This window comes from Montipora foliosa, chromosome 1, assembly GCF_036669935.1.
Source record: "Montipora foliosa isolate CH-2021 chromosome 1, ASM3666993v2, whole genome shotgun sequence".
NCBI lineage: Eukaryota > Metazoa > Cnidaria > Anthozoa > Scleractinia > Acroporidae > Montipora > Montipora foliosa.
This window is the reverse complement of record NC_090869.1, coordinates 22,133,754-22,147,510: the sequence shown is the minus strand read 5'-3', so window position 1 is coordinate 22,147,510 and position 13,757 is coordinate 22,133,754. Positions and strand designations below refer to the sequence as shown.

Here is a 13,757-nt window from a genome sequence, read left to right as displayed (position 1 = left end):
TTTACTTGAACTGGGGTATGCTTGGTCCTCTTTGGGGTGTTTGCAAATGTCCATGTGTTGCATGACAAATTCATAGAATAACTACCAGTGACACCGGCAGAAGAAATTTAGAATACACTTAACATTTGACAACTTTACAGCTACATCTATCACTGAGTGTTACTACGAAAACCACCGATCTGTGGAAATTGGGCCTGAATTATTGAGTGAGTGCCCCGCCCACTTCAGTGAAACATTTTGATGAAATTCCTTTCCTGCGGTGTGAGCAGTAGCCAGCTTTTGCCGTCAAGGTGTACTACAGTACTGTGCAAAAGTAATGATAGCGAAATTCGTCGAATTTCGTGCTTTGTTCTCAACGAAATTTCGGCGAAATTTCGTCGAACTTTCGCTTTGGAGACATGCGAAATTTCCTGTAGGTTGAGCGAAATTTCGTAAGGTCTGACGAAATTTCACCGAATTTTCGCTCAGGAGAAGTGCGAAATTTCGTTTTGCTTTGCCGAACCTTTGTTCTGGAGGTGTGCGAAATTTCAAAAGGAGAGACGAAATTTCGTTTAAAATGCGTACAAAATTTCGAAAGGTGAGACGAACCTTCTTTCAAAATGCGTGCGAAATTTCGTTTGGCCAGAGAGAGCTACAGTAAGAACAACCACAACAATGGAAAGATACGTTTTCAAAATCATGAGTCCCAGGAAAAAAAGGATAAAATTTTCCTTGTCCAGCGAAGAGGTTGCAAGTGCAACCATGGACTTGCTGTTTCTTCGAGTGCAAGAAAGGTTCCCTGGCCTGAAAAGTATCGTCAAACTTAACACTTCTCAAGAATTTGAACTATTTACAAGTGAAAGTGGGCGGGGTAGTGACTCAGTATTTCAGGCCCATTCCACAGATCAGTGGTTTTCATAGTATCTTCCGTGATTTTCAAAAGATTTTAGATTTTTCTTTGACCTTTCTCCACCTTTGGCATACATTTCAAATTTAATGTTATGAACTTTCTGCATTGAATTTTAACTAACTAAATTACAACCTTAGTTTATGTTATACTGTAACATGGAAAAGTATTATTTATTTGTTGATCATAAGGCCCAAAAAGTCAACAATTTTTCCCAGTTTAAAAGTTGTGTGGAGTAGGGGTCAGTAAACCTTCAATCAAAGTCTGAAAAGGAGAAAGTCTTACTATTATTTTTGGTGTATACAGTTGGAGAAAGAACACATAACAGAAGAAAAGAAGAAAGAAATTGCCACATCCAATGTTAATTCATTGGGCACGGTATGTGAAAAAGAGCAAAGAGGAACGTACCAGTCTGGTTACAATGGTAGCTCCAGTGAGCAGTACGCCACCAAAACTGTGCCAAAACTTAAGCCACCAGTGCCAGAGGAACCAACAAGAACACAGGATGCTATTAAAGTAAGCATTACAATGTGTATGTACTAGTAGCTCTTCTTTAACCCAGTGGTCAGAGAACTCGCCTCCCACCAATGTGGCCCAGCTTTGATTCCCAGACTTGGCGTCGTATGGGTTGAGTTTTTTGGTTTTTTGCTAATCTGCTTAGAGAGGTTTTTTTCTGGGTACTCTGGTTGTCCCCTCTCCTCAAAGAGCAACCTATGCTTTGATAATTGATCTGATTTCAGTCCAGTATAGAGAGAGAGCATGGCTGGTGCAGTTGCTGGCACAGTGGTGAGAGCACCCCATTTCCAGCAATGCGGCCTGAAAATGGATTCCCGGATTCAACGCCATATGTGGGTTGAGTTTGTTGGTTCCCAACTCTGCTCTAAGAGTTTTTTTTCCTGGGTACTCTGGTTTTCTCCTCTCCTCAAAAACCAATTAGTAGAGCACTCGTGCTTGGCTAAATAACCTTGAGACAAATAAATTTATTATTATTATCATTATCATTATCATTATCACTATCATTATCACTCTCATTATCATTATTATCATTATTTATCCGGTGGATAGCACCACCTTTTGAACAACTGGGGCCTGGTTGGCTCACTTGATCTCGAGTATCAACAGCTCATATACATGTACAGGTCTATGACTTAGAGGGGCAGTGTCATGGATTGTGAGAAAAAATCTGGAAAGCAAAGGAGACCTGTTTACCAATGGCAAACAAAAATTAATGGCCAAAGTTTCTTCAAAATGGCTATTTTAGCTCACAGAAACTATTCTTAAAAATTTTTCGCTATGCGTAGCCAAGATTAATATTAAAATGAATGCCAACTTGAAAACGTTGGGCCAAGGTTTTCAAAAGATCCTCTTACATCTTCGATGAACTCTGTTACAGTAATAACTGAGTGGCTCATTTTTCTTTTAAATTTAATCAATGTTTATCGCAAAGTGACTGTAGTGATCCAGAAGCAATTCAAGAATGAAACGGTCACTGAAAATTAATGATTTTAAGTAATTTTGTGGTCGAAAGAAAAGGGATAATTCCAATCATTTTGATACTAACCCTTTAACATACAAGGTGAGTCATGAATGCAGTTCTTATGTAAAATTGAAGCAGTTAGAATGAAATGAAATTAACTAACACCTTTATTCTGTTTGTGCTTGTTGGATATGAGGACAGTCGTACAATTCATATACACTGGACATGTCAAGTATAAGCCAATTCACATACTATGCACTCAGAAAATAGTAACTGCAGTTACTGTTGAATACATTGTAACTAAGGGCCAAATTGGCAGAAGGAAACTTGCTTTGGCCCTTTTACTGCTATCCTGTAACTATGAATTTGGACTGTACACTCTTAACATTATAAATGTTTTTCCACTCGCAGATGTTGCTTGAGGAAGCTGCCCTCCAGCAGAATATTGTTCTTCAGGCAAGTCAAGCTTTAAATGTCTGTGTTGCCAATGACATCACCTTTAGAGGTTCCACAGAGGAAATTGAAGCTGAAAGAGTTCTTTTGCTTGCAAGTAAGTTACATGACATTGTATGTCCATTGCCTGTTTACAACCAAAAAAACTATTATTATATTTATGCTCTCATATTACAAACTTTTAAAATAAGAAAATGGCTGTACAAATTGGTTATTACTATTAGGTGAACACCGAACAGCATGTCTAGAGGAAGTTCAGAGATTAAAAATGGGATCATTTGAAGGAGATGCTGAACTTATTGGAGGGAATCCAAGCTCCTCGGCACCATCATGCATAGCCACTCTTTCTTTCTCAGGTATCAGTCCATGGTGTTTACTGATGTCAGTGATAGATTTACGGTGTTCAATTTTGCAGCTAATTTGATAAACTGTCAGTGACTTTTTGGAGATGTGTATAAATGATTACTATAATTATACTAGTGGTTAAAACTAATATTTGATAGTTTAAGTCTTGAATAGTGTCATATACACTGTACCTTCTGATGATGTTCAGTTGTAATTTAAGAATACTGTTTTAATAATTAGCAGGTAAAGGTAATGAGTCAATTAAATCAAAATGCAATCATAGTGAAAGCAAGTGATGTGTTGTGCCTTTACATGTAAGTATGGTATTAAAATTTTATTTTGAGAATTCTTTTACACGACTCTTGAATGTATTTCTCACGAACTTAGGTCTCAAGATTATACTTCGGCAAGATTTTATGGATGTTTTAAGAGTGGGTATAAGAAGTGGTGAGTTAAACAAAATTGATTTACTCTTATGTGCTATTATAATGATAATGAGAAATCGGGAGTTGCAGGATAGCCCTTAAAAATTGATGTTAAAACAACAGCCTCAAATGTTATACATAATTACATCATTATACATTATTGACTACTCCCCATAGGGGCTCTTCAGAGCCAACAAAACGTTATCACGACAGAACAAATTCAACCAGTGGTCAGAACATGTCTTGAACCCGGTGGGGATCCCCGGATCTCAATTAAGGCAAGCACCCTAGCACTAGCCTTCGTTATCCTTTCATACATTTCAAATTTGGCTTTACCATGACAATACAAACATGTGGGGGTGTGTTCTTTCTTTCTTTCTTTTTCTTTTATTTTTAACCCATTGAAACCTGAACTGCCCTGGACCACCCCCACTGACGAGTGAAATCGTCTGGCATTAGACAGTAAATCTGTTAAGTCCCACTTCTGTTTTATAATTATATTGATCATCCTGGAGTTGTCTAAATTCAGCTGTTAATTTCTTCACATTTGGCTCACTAAGCAACCCATGGCCAATAAGTTGGGCAGCAAAGGCTTGAAAAATATCCTTTAATCTCAGTTGTTTGGTTGCATTTCAGGCCATGAAAAGGTCTCTATCAGCTACCTGCAATTAGTATCACCCAACTAATGGACTAATGCAAATGCTGTATTTTGATTGGCTACGCTACTAGAGTAATAGTCCTTGAGTAGCGAAAAGCGTCATGCTTTCTTTCGTTTTATTCCCAAATAAATATATTTTAATCTTGCATTTGCTAACTTTATTACTGCCTTTTCTGTTTGACTAGTTGGGTGATACTAAAACAAGTAGACCCTTTGCCCTCAAGCACGATAGCCCATGAGGCTAATTGTTAATCGTCTGTGCGTCGAATGGCGTGCAGTCAGCAGCTGGGGAACTGGTGCATTAGGCCATTTCTGAGTTCACATTTGCATCTTCTTACAAAAATTAGTTTTCATTCATATGTAAAGTAGAACTAATTAACATCACAAAAACTCCACACTTAATTCCTTTGAAGAGGAGGCAGACATGAACTCAGAAATGGCCTACATTGTATTGGCAGTAATCTCTGACTTAAATACAGTCCTTCATCCCCATTTATCACTGCTGATTTCAAACCAAAAACCACTACCTTATAAATAAACACAAATGTTTTGTGGTTATAGTAATGTTGCTTTCTGTCAGTTAAAGATGGTATTGCTTAAATTCAGTTTGGACTCGAGTCCAGCTAACTGTTAATGTTATGTGTAGTAACTGCCAGTTCCACCTATCATTGAAAGTTCTTTGAAAGGTAACCATTTCTTGACAGATCTTGGCGTGTTTTACTTTGTTTGCATCTTCCAACACGGCCCGCATGAGTTTCACTGCACCAGAGTTCTTTCAACAAATGATGCAGATAAGGGGAATTTTCTGCTGTTCCCTGAGAAATTCACTTTGTAAGTATCAACAGATTTCCTCACAGAGATGCAAATAAAAATGGAACTGACGGTAATGATATTTATATGCCAAATTTCTATAGGTGAGATTGATATCAGTATTGGAGTGTCGGGCTACATCAAAATTAAGATACTGTCAGAGTATTTTAAGCCTGGTTTCCTTATGGTCTTCGACACGATCGCCGATAGGTCTGCGCCACGTCACAGACATATGGAACCATCTGTCCCCAGTGTCTGTGGCAATCTGCCACACATGGTCTGGATGATTGGGAAAGTTGAATCTAGTTCTACTTTCTCGACCATTATGGCGCTTCCAACTAAGACAATTTTTAATGGAAGTGTGTGTCTGAGATGGTCTGTGTCCTATCGGCAACACAATATTGTTTGCCTTGAAACATGTCCAATCAGACTTGAGTAAGTGCCCTCCTTTTTGTCTTCGCTTCGCAGAGGATTTATAGTGGTACGCTTGTCTGCTTTAAATGGAAACATTTGCCTCCTGTGTTTACGATCATCTGTGATAAGACTGACGCAGGCGGCTTCCGATGGTGGCAGGCCGTTGCAGATCATATGGAAACCAGGCTTTAGTGTTCCTTTCAACCCACTGCCACCTCAAATGCCCTAGGACACCTCCAGTTGACGAGTAAAATCTGTTGTTAAGTGTCACTTCCAAAGGTCAACGGGTTATTAAGGTATTTTTCAAAGATCAAAGCAATCACAAATGGATAAATACACAACAAGAATAAGTTTGGAATAAAAAAGCAAAGCTCCACTGTCAATTACAGTGTATTATTATACAGTCCAAGTGAAGACTGATCTTTAGAAGTGGATGGACTCAAACAAATAGAAAAGAAAAAAGAATTTGGAAGTGCTAAATGCTAGTTACACAGCAACAGGAACTCCTCTTGACCTATGCTGGACATCAGTTAAGAATATTCTGACTTCTGATGACATGTATTACTCAATTTAATTTGTACAGGAGAGACATCAAGCCAGATTTTAATGTCACCATTAAAGTTTTCTGTATGGTAAGTTTAAACTTCCAAGTCTTAATACAACATAAAATAATGAGTGGACAGATTATAATTCAGAGTTTTTTTCTATTTAAATTTTCATTTTCAGAATGTAAAAAAGGCAGTTGTGAACACAGTAGCCACACCGACAAAACACAAGATCTTCCAGTCACCAAAAGTTGTCAAAGGGATGTTTGCTGGGGTAAGGGAAGATTGCAGGAAGTGAAGGACTTCCCAATCCTTCTTGTTTCAAATAGTGGTTTTGTATTGACCCTTTGAAATTGAATTAAATAAAAAGTCCTCATTTAGTTTGCTCATAAGTGAATTTTACTTTCATAGCGTCGTGGATCAGAAGCTCCTTCTCCAGGTTTGTGTGTCATTCCAATGTACGTGTTATAACTTAGCTCAGTAAATCATTATTACATCCATTTGATCACTTTGTTGTATCCATTCTTACCCATCACATTAGACAACTCTTTTTCCCTTCCAGCAGCACAAGTCACACCATCACCTCAGACAGTATTCAGAACCAGCAGCTTCTCCCTTGTTGGCATTACACACATCAATTTGCCAATCATCAAGTCAAAGAGATTCTCTCTTGATAAGGTGACTGCAAAAATATCATTAGAATGTCCTTTAATTAAAGCGCCCATCACCCCAAAATGTGTTTTTCGCTAAAATGAATCTTTGCACCTGTTCGAAACGCATTGCGGCCATTTTTTCATTTTTCTAACACATCCTGCCATTTTATAGGCTTCAAACCTTGCAAAAAACCAAGCATCTTTTGTTCACAACCGAGTCAGAAGGGGAGTGGGTGTATTCGTGATTCGACATCACAAACTGATTTACGTTGCATTAACTCTTTGTAAACATGCACACAAAGTATACTGATTGTGACATCAAATCAGAGGAATATAACCACTTCCCTTTCGATTCAGTCGTGAACTAAAGATGCTTGGGTTTTTGCAACTTTTGAAGCCTAATAAAATGACAGGATTTGTTAGAAAACGGACAAAATGGACACATTGCGTTTCAAACAGGTGCAAAGATTCAGTTTAGCGAAAAAATATTTTGGGGTTAGGGGCACTTTAATTAAGGAGACAAAATCATTAGTTTACAGAGTGACTGTGATTTAATGGCCTGCGAGCTCCAACAATAATTAAATAGGTCAGCGGTTACAGTAATTGACAGATTGTAGCCTCACCTCCCATTGGGAACACTCAGATTTCTTCCACACATCCTGACGCAGTCATCATTGCTTAGTCTTTTGCAACTAAGGAGAATTCCTACGGTACCTGTAGCGGTAATCTTGGATAATTATTGAAGTGTGTTCAACAGTTGCTCTGGAAGCAAAGGAGAAGGGTAGGGAAAGAAACAATGTTCTAGCTACAACCAATCATGAGGTGTGCGATCGTCATTTGCATATAATTATGACGTGTCAATGCACATGACATAATTCAAGATGGTGCTGAAAAAGGAGACAAACGCAAACTTGCTAGCTCACCCTGTGCACAGGATACCCAAGATTAGAAATTGCGTTCCCCTAATGCTGAACACAATTAGCTGCTTCGGTAATCATGAAACTGCAAGCTCTTTCTTAATCAATCTGACATTATTTTCCATGGACATACATTTTCGATTCTGATTGTTAGCCTTTCATTAGACATTTCAACCTTAAACAATAATGACAACTGGCCTTGTGGCATCTGCTGCATGTTTTTCTCTTTACAGGTACCTGACAATTGTCCATTAAGTAATTTGCTGGAAGTGGAAGCTGACTTTTCACCTCGGTACAGTAGCCATGTTAAGGGATTTCTGGTGAGTGGAGTTTTGACATTATGCATACATGATAGCCTTCTTACAAAGCAACCATTCATTCGAATTTCATGCGAATACAAGGCTTCTTAGGTTTATTAGCGAGCACTGGAGGTAATAATTATTTCTTGCTTACTTTAATGGCAGGACCTGTCCTTAAAATCTTTTCAGGCTCAATAGACCCTTTTCCAAAATGCCGACAATGGATTTGAATGAGTTAGGTTGAACTGAATGAAAAACTGAAATAGAAAATTATAAGAAAGAGCACCTTTACTTAATAGTAACCCTGCAAAGTTTCAGTGTATTACGTGTTATAGCCGTTTTTATGACTGGATATTGCACCTGATATGCCAAAACTTTGCGGGGGTTATCAATTGAAAGTAAAGGTGCTCTTTTTATTTCTAATCTGCTATTAGTTTTTAAGTTTAACTTGCCTGAATTTTCAGCTGCAATTTTGGAGAAGGGTCCATTGCTTATTAGGCTCTTCAGTTCATTCAATGCATTTTGGGACAATTATTACCGGTTTTCTAATTTGTCTTAATCCATTAATAAATTGATTCCTAAACCACCCCCTACTGACAAGTAAAATTGTCTGGCATTAGACAGTAAAATATATCAAGCCTCACTTCTAGGAATCAATGGGTTAATCAAATGAACTTTTTCCAGTTTAAAAAAAATTCTTTATGACAGAAGCCATTTTAGGTTCTGGTGAACGGTGTGATAGTGGCTAAATTGGAGAATAGTCGAGCCGATTTACTTTTAGGGGTGCTAGTCTCCTTTTTAGGCAAAGAGATGCTCTCCAATTGTACAATTGATACGTACTGTTCTCCGTTTTTTATCACTTCTATCTAGCAAAACGTCTCTGATTGCACAGTAATTCTTCTGATTCTCTGATTTTACCACTTTGTTACGATTATTCCATGCTACACAAAATTTATCTTACGTGTACTTACATGCGTTTCAAAAACGGGGCATTCATGTGGCATGCATGTACTGCTGAGTAAACAGCACTTAAATCGAAATAATGGGAGAATCTTGGAACTGAAGTCAGGAAAATTGGATTAAACATAGAAGCAAAAGAGAAAGAGAATCTTAAATCTGAAATTGTACAGTGTGATAATTGGAAGAATAGTGTATCTCAAGCTCTTATATGTAGTCATTACCACACCCAAATCAATACACAGTCCTTCTGACAACCTTTTACAAGCCTGATCAGCAGAATACTACCACCATGTATGCATGGTCTATTTTACTGCATAGATTTTATGTAACCCGATGTAACCCGGGTAATCAATGTTCCTTGTGCGCTGCAAATTTATGGGGTCTTACTTTCTTATCAGACTGTCTTGGAGGATATTGGTGGTTATGGAGCCTGGCAGAGAAGATGGTGTGTGTTGGACAGTGCTGTCCTTTCATACTGGAGATACCCTGGTGATGAATCCATCAAGGTAAGATTGATCGCTCTGACGAAGGGCTAACGCTCGAAACGTCAGCTTTTAGAATCTCTGTACGGTGGTCAATTTACATTATCAACTCTGTTGATAAACCAAATTTTTGTATACTACTTCCCCACCGACGCAGCACCACAGTTTCTTTAGAAACTACCCCTTCATTCATAAGATTGACTTTGGCTCTTAGCAGTGGGTGCCTCCAATGTCGCAGTCATTGTTAGCAGAAGAGTCCCTACCAGTATTAGAGAGCCTGGAACAGGCTATACCAGTATTTATCAGCCTTTCTTTGGCACGAAGGTCAACTAACTGGTGGCCCAGATCTCCACATTCAAGATAGATCATTGTCTTGAAAAAGATGTTTCTGGCACCAGCTTTGATAGCAGGGCTGGCGCAATGGTGAGAGCACTTGCCTTCCACCAATGTGGCCCAGGATCGATTCCTGGATTCTACGCGCCATATCTGGGTTGAGTTTGTTGGTTCTCTACTCTGCTCCGAGAGGTTTTTCCCTCTCCTCAAAAACCAACATTTGCAGGCATAGCTCAGTTGGCTAGTGCGCGGCTTTCGGAGCAAGGGGTCCCCAGTTCGATCCTCGGTGACTTCAACGTCTGTTTCCACCTTCCTCTGATCCATGTAGCTATAGCTTTAAATATCTGTGAAACGAATCACTGACAGAGGGAGGGTCGGCTTCCATTGATACCAGTTTCGTAACTGAAGGAACTACCAACGTTAAGTAAATTGACTTTACTTTAGTTTACTTTATTTACTTATCTGATCCCATAACATGATTTAGTACAATAATTATACGTCTAAAACAGTGGATAGCGTTGAACTCTCGCACTGATTGGCTACTCAAACTCTGGATATCTTTTGCTCTTCATCTCCAAGCAATTCACACCTGAAAGTGTTGTAATCTTTGCAGCAATAAAGGAGTTAAAGATTAATCATCTTTTTGTCCTATATTATCTCAATGTTTTAATACAGTATACTAACACAACTATTTCCCTCAGTGTCGGTGACTAGTGGTGGATATTTACCACTAGCCACCTCCATGTCTTCAGTGACTAGTTGCTAACTATAAAGCACTGTCCCCCTTTAACAACACTAAAGTGTGGCAATTAAGTCACTCTCTACCTTTGATCTTGATCTCTATTTAGACATTGTTCTTCAGTAGATTGTATTCATGACCTGTCAATACAGAGATCAACGCATCCCAATGTGAGGGTGAGACTTAATAGATTTCTGACTAACACTAGACGATTTTACTCGTCAGTTGGGGAGCTTTGTGTGTGAATGGGTTAACAACATCTAGGTCAACTCAAACACTATGTCCTCTTAAACCCATTGACTCCCGAACCCCCCAGTGACGAGTAAACTCATGTGGCATTAGACACTGTGGTAGTAAAATCTATTAAGCCTCACTCCTGGGAGTTAATGGTTAATGAAATCAAGATTATTATCACTTCTAAGATTCGAAAGCTAAAATAATGTTCTTGGCATTGGTCTTTTGTAGCCTCCTCTGGGGTCCATTGATATGTCAGAGTGCATAAGTGACGAAGTGACAAAGGTCGCAAGAGACCTGTGTGCACGACCAAACACCATGGAACTGAAACTAAAGAGGTCATGTGGTACAGAAGTCAAGTAAGATATATTTTCTGAAGTCATTATAATAATTATTGTAATTATCATAATGTTGATTTATAACAGCATGAATGCATAATGCCTGAATCCACTTTGAAGCAACAAGTGGCTGAAGAAACATTTCAGATCAAACAACACAAAACCCGGACTGACAGGAGACAACCAGTTACATCTGCTTTAGGATTTGAATTCAGAATGAAAAATAAATCCACATAGTACGTGACGAGAGCATGCAGGAGTTAAAAGGACACTGTTGTGACAGTTGTATCACCTTCTGGCAACAATTCAATAAATTTCACCTTCAAAGTACCTTATTTCAATCATCTCCTTGAGCACTTTTTTGTTGATTTCAAGGAAATTTAGAACAAAGGATTAGACAAAAATTTAGGTGCTTGTTGTCTCTAAGTGAATTAAATGACTGGTGAACATTCACCCAACGTTTTCAATTTCACCCACAACTCTTTCTTGACCATCAAAATAATAATAATAAATAAAGACAACTGCTGAAAATTTCTACAGCACAGCTTTCCATGAGGGAAAGGGTTGTTTAAAGGAATCATTTTAATGTCATTAACTGGCAGCTGTTACAATGATGTATGAAACAAAAACAATTAAATTTTGAACTGTTCGTTTGTTTGTTTCTTCTGCAGGTACCTTCTTGCCGCAGACACCAAGTCTGATCGTGCAACATGGATTGATAGTCTGAATGAAGCTCTCAGAGATGGAAGAGCTTGGACAGTAAATGGGAAGAGCCCTCTCTACCCTGACTTGAGCCGTATACACAATCAGGACGTGTATATGTGTTCAAAGAACAGCAAATAAATTTATTCTTTCTTTGGATGTGACAGCCTTTCAGAATAAAGTGCATTTTTTAAATGCTGGAGCTTTGAAAGTAATGGGAACTAAAGAGAACTGTCATGTGTTGATGAACACAAGGTTCTCAGCACTCTTAAATTCGGATAACTTTGATTTCAAATGCACTTGAAAACTTTTCTGTCATTTATGACTTTGATTTAAAAGCATTGAATTGAGTCAGCTGCAGAAGACATGTTGGATGGGAAATAATAATTGTCCTCGATTGCTGTCCAAAAAAATTATGAGGCAATGGTCTTTCCTCTTTATCTTGTACTTTTTTGTTTAAAACCTATTATTGTTGTTATTATTATTATTATTATTATTATTATTGTGTTCTTGAAGGAAAATTATTGCCCTTCTGTAAGGAATTTTAGCAAATTCAAGTTGCTGGTGGGCAGAATTTGAAATTAGGGGAAATTGCCTGGAATCATTTTTTAAAACAAATCCTAAGTATTTAGTAAGCTTTATTTTAATTAAGCTGGCAATAATGATAAGATGCATAATTTGAATGATGTTAAAGGCAGTAATAAATTAATCATGTACATGACTGTAACAAAGTTGCACAATGCCAGATCATTATCAAAGACAGAAAAGTGGGCCTGTGTGTATAGGAACATTACAGACTGTAATATTATGAAGAGGTTGGATAGTTTTGAAGCTATTTTGTTTGAAAATTGATGAAGAGCATTCCATATTATCATGATACAAGGACCATTCCTAAGATAAGAAATTTACCACGTCAAAAGTTTCTAAAGGACTGGTTACACTTGGAAATGGCCTTTAAGGAGTTTATGCAAAATGAAAACATATAATTTTAAGCTGTAAATGAAGTGATTGTATACTCAGTCCTTTGGGAAGGTTGCCTTGTGCAAAGAGGATGACACAATAATTACAAACTCTTGAGAGCAATGTGTTCCTTAGTTTGGAAGGTTGAAGGCTGATTTAATTAGAAGAGTAATGTGCATTGCCTTTATTCTAGTTAAATCTTGATTTTTGTTGGCAAGGAAAAGATGTAAAATCATCAAATCACGGGTGCAAATAGGTGCATTGGCAGTGTTTTGGATTGATATGTTATCTTCTCGTTCCCAGAAAAAAATTCAGTGTCAGGCTTTTTTAAGAGATGAATGTACATAATTATAATATTAGGGCAACACTATGAATAAAAATTAATTATGAGCACCAACTTTTTATGTCTCACATTATTCAATAAAGTGGCTCAGTTTTCTTGACTTCAGTGTGTTTATTGTCTGGTTTAGTTGGAAGTGCAGCAAAACATTACTCAGTGGTCTTTGATCAGTTTCACACTGTCCTCCTGACTTCATGGTTTTATCTCCTTGTTGATTCAATGGCCACTATTAGCTTGTTCTTTACCACTTTCTTGTTCAATATTACGGTAACGACCTGCAACTTGCAGGATGGTTCTTGAGCTCTGTTTGTGAGAGTTGTATTATCTAACTACACTGACGTCACACTTTCATGCTTGTTGTTTGAATGTATAGCTGTGAACAAACTTCCACACTTATTTATAGTGGTTATTCTTTCTAGAAATTCGGTAAAATACGGTAGATGATAAATCTCTTACTGGATAAATTGGTGTGTGGTTTAGCTTTATATGTTTTTGCCTACACACAGACTCTCCATGCAAGCTTTTTAAAATACAACAAAACATTGTCATACTTGCTAAGTCAGCAATGCCAATTGTGCAATTCTTGGTTTTCACTATTACATGTAAGAATTAAAGCCATAGATATTCATGGCAGATTAGAGTAGTCTTGAACAAGAACATGGCCATGTCTTGTGAAAATCAAGGATGTGATCTGAATCCAAAATCACACTCCCTCAAATTAAATTTTATCAAATTTGGTGATTACATGCTTTCTTGAAACCAGGACCCCAGTTGTTCAAAAGGTGGA

At 37.7% G+C, this 13,757-nt stretch overlaps 1 protein-coding gene across 2 annotated transcripts in view; it reads left to right on the top strand.

The window, feature by feature from the left end:
* Window positions 1–13,073, top strand: part of LOC137993426 (anillin-like) — a 19,321-nt gene extending 6,248 nt beyond the window's left edge. Inside the window, exons 5-17 of one of the 2 annotated variants that reach the window (XM_068839278.1) lie at window positions 1,193–1,402; window positions 2,775–2,913; window positions 3,041–3,172; window positions 3,549–3,608; window positions 4,949–5,075; window positions 6,052–6,100; window positions 6,195–6,287; window positions 6,425–6,452; window positions 6,579–6,691; window positions 7,817–7,903; window positions 9,241–9,348; window positions 10,862–10,989; window positions 11,640–13,073. In XM_068839278.1, coding sequence (XP_068695379.1) covers window positions 1,193–1,402; window positions 2,775–2,913; window positions 3,041–3,172; window positions 3,549–3,608; window positions 4,949–5,075; window positions 6,052–6,100; window positions 6,195–6,287; window positions 6,425–6,452; window positions 6,579–6,691; window positions 7,817–7,903; window positions 9,241–9,348; window positions 10,862–10,989; window positions 11,640–11,811 — 1,446 coding nt within the window. In that variant the 3' untranslated portion in view covers window positions 11,812–13,073. Of the gene's footprint in view, window positions 1–1,192; window positions 1,403–2,774; window positions 2,914–3,040; window positions 3,173–3,548; window positions 3,609–4,948; window positions 5,076–6,051; window positions 6,101–6,194; window positions 6,288–6,424; window positions 6,453–6,575; window positions 6,692–7,816; window positions 7,904–9,240; window positions 9,349–10,861; window positions 10,990–11,639 lie in introns of both variants that reach the window. The other variant, XM_068839270.1, reaches the window with a different exon arrangement.
* Window positions 13,074–13,757: the final 684 nt, after the last annotated feature.